The 5,340-nt window shown below is 38.8% G+C and overlaps 1 protein-coding gene across 1 annotated transcript; it reads left to right on the top strand.

Moving 5' to 3' along the window:
* The first annotated feature begins 989 nt into the window (after positions 1-989).
* Positions 990-2,795, top strand: LOC117304747 (probable E3 ubiquitin-protein ligase MID2). Its single transcript, XM_033789349.1, has one exon. The coding sequence runs from the start codon at positions 999-1,001 to the stop codon at positions 2,793-2,795; it is 1,797 nt and encodes a 598-aa protein (XP_033645240.1). The 5' UTR covers positions 990-998.
* Positions 2,796-5,340: the final 2,545 nt, after the last annotated feature.

A 5,340-nucleotide genomic window follows, 5' to 3' on the forward strand; every position in this document is an offset into this window, starting at 1 on the left:
TAAAGACACAGAGATTCTTAACAGGAAAGGGGATTTCTACATAAGCAGATCAAATGTAAGGGGCAGTGTGTAATATAGTGCTATGAACGGAATCATTCTGTATTCACCTGGACCAAGTTACTTCTTCCATAAACAATTCAAGTAAGTTGCAGTAGAGTCAAACAGCAAAGGTATGTTTCAGAGATAGTTAGCTTAGGAACATTTACTTTCGTTTCATGATTGAATGATTACCCTTATTTCTCAATTAATACGTTTTCGCTGATGGTTGAAGAGACCAAGGTTTTTGATGGCAATTTGTCTTTATAAAGCCTGGTTACATACTTCCTGCAACTGCGAAAACGAACTTTGACGTCAAAGAGCTGTATTTCGCAGATAATGTTTTGCAGGAGTTGAAAATAAGTCAAGTGATGCAAATTATTCGTTGCTATTTTGTGATGTCAACAATCCTGTAGCATTCATAGTCGCAGTCCCAGAAAGTATGAATCAGGCTTTAGTCTGGCTTAAATACCCTGGACACTATTGGTATTGTCAAAGACCAGTCTTCTCACTTGTTGTACATCTCAACATGTATGCATAAAATAACAAACCTCTGAAAATTTGAGCTCAATCGGTCATCGAAGTTGCGAGATAATAAAGAAAGCAAAAACACCCTTGTCACACGAAGTTGTGCGCTTTCAGATGCTTGATTTCAAGACCTCAAATTCTAAATCTGAGGTCTTGAAATCAAATTCGATGTAAATCTTCTTTCTCAAAAACTACTTCACTTCAGATGGACCCGTTTCTCACAATGTTTTATACTATCAACCTCTTACCAAGTAAGGTTTTGTGCTAATAATTATTTTGAGTAATTACCAATAGTGTCCACTGCCTTTAAGTCCCACAATGGAAAAATCAGTGACTATGTGGACACTTGACAAGCAGCGCAAACAAATGTTTTTGTACGCTATGCAATTTTTGCTGTTATCATTCTTCATTGATTTTACAGGTACCAAGTCAAGATGGCCTCAAGAGTAACAGATCAACCACTCCTGCAAAAGATCAGCCACAGACATCTTGAGTGTCAAATCTGCATGGAGCGCTTCAAGGAGCCCAAAATGCTGGAGTGTTTTCATTCATTTTGTCTGGAATGCCTTCAACACCTAGCAGAGACTAACCCAACTAGTCCAACACTAATATGCCCATTGTGTCGAAGTCAAACTTCCTTGACTAAAAACAGAGTTTCTCAACTTTGTTCGGACTTCAAAATGACTTCTTTGTTGGATGAAATAAGAGAGCATGAGACTGAATTACAAAGTCTACAAGAAATTCAACCACCTGGCAGAAAGGAATCCGTTTCTAAATGTAGCAAGCATACTGGCAAGGATGTTATCATGTACTGTGACTCATGCAAACAGTTGATATGCACAACTTGCATTGCTAAGGACCACAAAATGCATCCTGCCACTGAACTCAATGAGGTTGTTGACAACTACAAGAAGAAAGCCAATGAAATATTAGCAGCAGTAGCACAACATCACATAACTTTTAAGATTGCTATGGAAGACATAGGTATGTCTCGCAAGACATTAGATTCTATGTTTGCTGCCACCAAAGCACAGATCTCCAAGAAGACAGATGAGAAGATTGCCAAAGAGGTTGCACGGATGAGACAGGAAGAGAACAACCTGATGTTGGAGTTAGCCCAGACTTATGAAGACAAAGCCACACAAATAGAAACTGCACTTACAACAAATAACACCGAAATGACAAAAGCACAGAATATGCAAGTTACAGTTAGTCAACACATATATAAAGTGAACTTCAGTGAGAACCTACAACTGATAGAGAAACTCTTGCAAGACCTCAAAGACTACACAGAGATACAGCCCAAACAAGTGACCAGCGAACTGACTTGTTTTGACTTTGAAGGTGATCAGAAAACATTCGAGAGACTGAGAATCAAAGAAGAACAGAAACTAGGAGCAGCTTCTGCTTCAGATACAACATGCAAACCCAAGACAAAACTGACATGGACACTGAAAACAGAAATAACCAGATATAAGAACAGAGATAAACAAATACAAAACATATGCGCATCGAAGGCGGCTTCCTACTGCAATAGCGACATTGTCATCTGTGATTTAAAGAGCAGCATCTTGATCAAAATATCAGTCGACAGCAGAGCCCAATCAAAGGTCCTCCCAAAAGAGCTGTCGATTGAAGGTCTCATTCATCCTAGAAGAGTGACTGTGAACAAGAAAGATGAGCTCATTGTTGTAGACAACACAGAAGTTAAGATCTTCAATAGAAAATATAAGTGTCTCAATTGTTTCACACTGAGTGGACAGCCAACGATCCAGCCATCATGTATAGCAGTGGATGACAATAATCACATAGCAGTGGGATATGTACATGGAGAAATCTCGCTGTACAGACAAGATGGATCCCTTATAAATACATTGCTGGCTCAAGGGATCGGTGGATTCTTAACTATCCACAAACAGCAACTCATCTACACCAACTGGGATGACAAGAAGTTAGTATCAATTGGCTACAATGGTGACATTATATTCTCAGTAGATATCAATCATAACATGTTGCCTCGTGGTTTATGTTGCGACAAGGATGGTAGCATCTATGTTGCTGCGTGGGATAAGCTATCACCATCAGGTGACATCCACCATTACAATCCTGATGGCAAGTACATCGGATGTATCATTAAGGGCTGTGTTCATCCAAATGGTATAACATTCACACCAGCTGGTGATCTGGTTGTGGCTACGTATGCATCAGTTAAAATATACAAACAGGAGTAAAAACAGATTTTGGAAAGACTGAAGAAACAACAAGACACAGCAAGGATTGAACAAATCTATTTTGATTAATTCTAGGGAAAATCTGTGCACCATGTATTTTACTTAGTGTGCTGCACACCGATTACTCACCTTTCTGTTTCTTTGAATGTCTCCAAATCTCTCTGATAGTGTCTTCAGAGCTCACATTGCAGAGTCCTCAGCATCTGCCCTGTGTCGATCTTGCAGATCTTGGAAGTGCCATGAAAATGCTTCAGACTTTGCAAGGAAAGGCCAGGTGGACATGATGAGAGACACCTTTGATAAAAAGAGTGAAAACAAGTTGTTAATAGGAGACTTAGGAACGGTAGGTGGCAGCAGACTTACCAGGTAAATGTCCATTGTTTACGTAGTTCTGAGCATGCGCACATTACAGAGAACAATGGATTTTACCTGGTAAGTCTACTGCCACCAAGAGTCCTGAAATTTCCTTTTGTCAAAAATGTTTAAACCACATACTTCAGTCTAATCAGGGCTGTGTTTTGGCAGCTGTAACCAAAACTTGTTTCAGTCAACCCCAACCTATTTAAACTTACCCAGTCTGTTTCTCCTACAGTCTACTACTTGATATTTGAAGTTAAAAATGGGACACCCTTCAGGTGATCCTTCTGCTGCCGCTTGTATCATAAACTTGGGTGTGACCCAGTTACACGTTGTATGACCACCAGCCTTATGTTAAATGTACTCAGTCAGTTTCAATAGTATTACAAGTAGGATTTGAAACTTTGCATGGTGGAAATACGATATAGAAAGGTTTGCGGTAACACCATGTAATATCTACCATGACTATATCTAATGAGTTGGGGTGGTTCTGAAAAACACCGTTGGTTTCAACTCGACGTTTCGATCAGTATGCTCTGATCGTGTTCTGATCGTCTTCTCCAGAAGACGATCAGAGCATACTGATCAAAACGTCGAGTTTAAACCAACAGTTCTTTTCAGAACCACCCCAACTCATTAGTGATAGTCATTACATGGTGTTACTGCAAACCTTTCTATATTAGTGTTACATATCAGTCCAAGTTGCCTCATTGTGTGTGCTGTGACATTTATGGTGGCAGTCCTTATTTTACTGTATAGAAAGACTACCAAGTGAGATCCAGCATTAAAGTTTTGTTGGCAAGTTCATTGGGTGTACATTGTATCGTTAAGGGATTTCATAACTCACATCAGCTGCTGTGGAAATGTCAGTTCATTTTGGTCAATGGTAAGCTTTTGGAGGGTACATTTCAGGCTCCATGTTTCTTCCTACATGCGATCACTGCCGGAACATCCAATGACATTTGGCATCATCTGCTCATGCGTCACAGACGACATACAAACAATTGCCTGCTAACAACCATGAAAATAAACCACATTTTCAAAACTCACCATTACGTATCTCTCGCTCTTCTTCTTCTTCAACTTCTTCAACAAAATCACTGTGTAAACAGTTTCAAATGTTTTGGCTGAGCAAATGTGTTTACTTTTCTTACAATTTCATTCTGGAATACTTCACAATTTAAAATTATAGTACAACCAGTGCCGTCTCCTCCTAAAATACTTGATCAACCAAAATAGTTAAGAGATATAAATTAGTTCTAAAAAATAATAAACTAACCCATTTGACTCCGCCCGCATATAAACAGTAGTTGGTAAGTCAAGTGTAATCTCTTTTGAGTAGTTTTGGTTCTGAAAAGAACCAGTGGTTGACAACTTACTTAACATTTTAAGCACTTTTAACAGAAGTTTTGTTTATCAACAATTTTTTTGTTTTTTACCCATATACACTGGTGTGTGTTAGCACTGTATACTCAGTACTTCCCCGAGTTCTGTAACAAAAATCACAGGCATATTACTCGGGTGCGAATCGAACCCACAACATTTGCAATTTTAGAGCAGTGTCATACCAACTAGACCTTTTTTATAATCTTTAAAAATCTGTATGAAGGATTCATTTAAATTAATGACTTACATAAGTACAATAATAAAAAGCCAAATTTAACCTTTGCTGCTTACATGTAAGTGATGATGACTTCAAGAAATAACTATACGTAAAATCTGATAGATTAACTGGAGACTATAATTGAAAACTATTTCTTGTTTAGTCATTGTATGTAACTCATTGTTGTTAAACACTGCCAGGGTACAAAAATCGACTGGAACTACTACTTATAGACCCCTTGCAATACGCGCGGCGTACTCGCATGTGCCTATCCTGGGTGTCATTTTGGGTGTCAAAATCGTATACAAAACGTGCACAAAAGAGAGTTGACACCGAAAATTACGCATATTGTTCGGAGATGCGTTCTGTATTGTGTAAGAAATCAATAGCTCCCCCTTGCATAACGTGAAACGCTGCAGGGTCACACGCACGTTTTTACGCACAGAGATTAGCTATTGTCCAATGATCTGCCTCCTTTTTGAGAGTGTGACGTCATATGCAATGGGTCTATAGCTTATAAAGGATTGTTATTAACTTCACTACCTCCCTTGCTTGGGGTGAATTCTTAATTGGTCTCAAACCTTT

The sequence above is a fragment of the Asterias rubens genome, chromosome 21 (assembly GCF_902459465.1).
Source record: "Asterias rubens chromosome 21, eAstRub1.3, whole genome shotgun sequence".
Lineage (NCBI taxonomy): Eukaryota > Metazoa > Echinodermata > Asteroidea > Forcipulatida > Asteriidae > Asterias > Asterias rubens.

What these genes read in the sequence shown, in the direction of transcription:
- LOC117304747 (XM_033789349.1), top strand. Translation starts at nt 999, where the DNA reads ATGGCCTCAAGAGTAACAGATCAACCACTCCTGCAAAAGATCAGCCAC.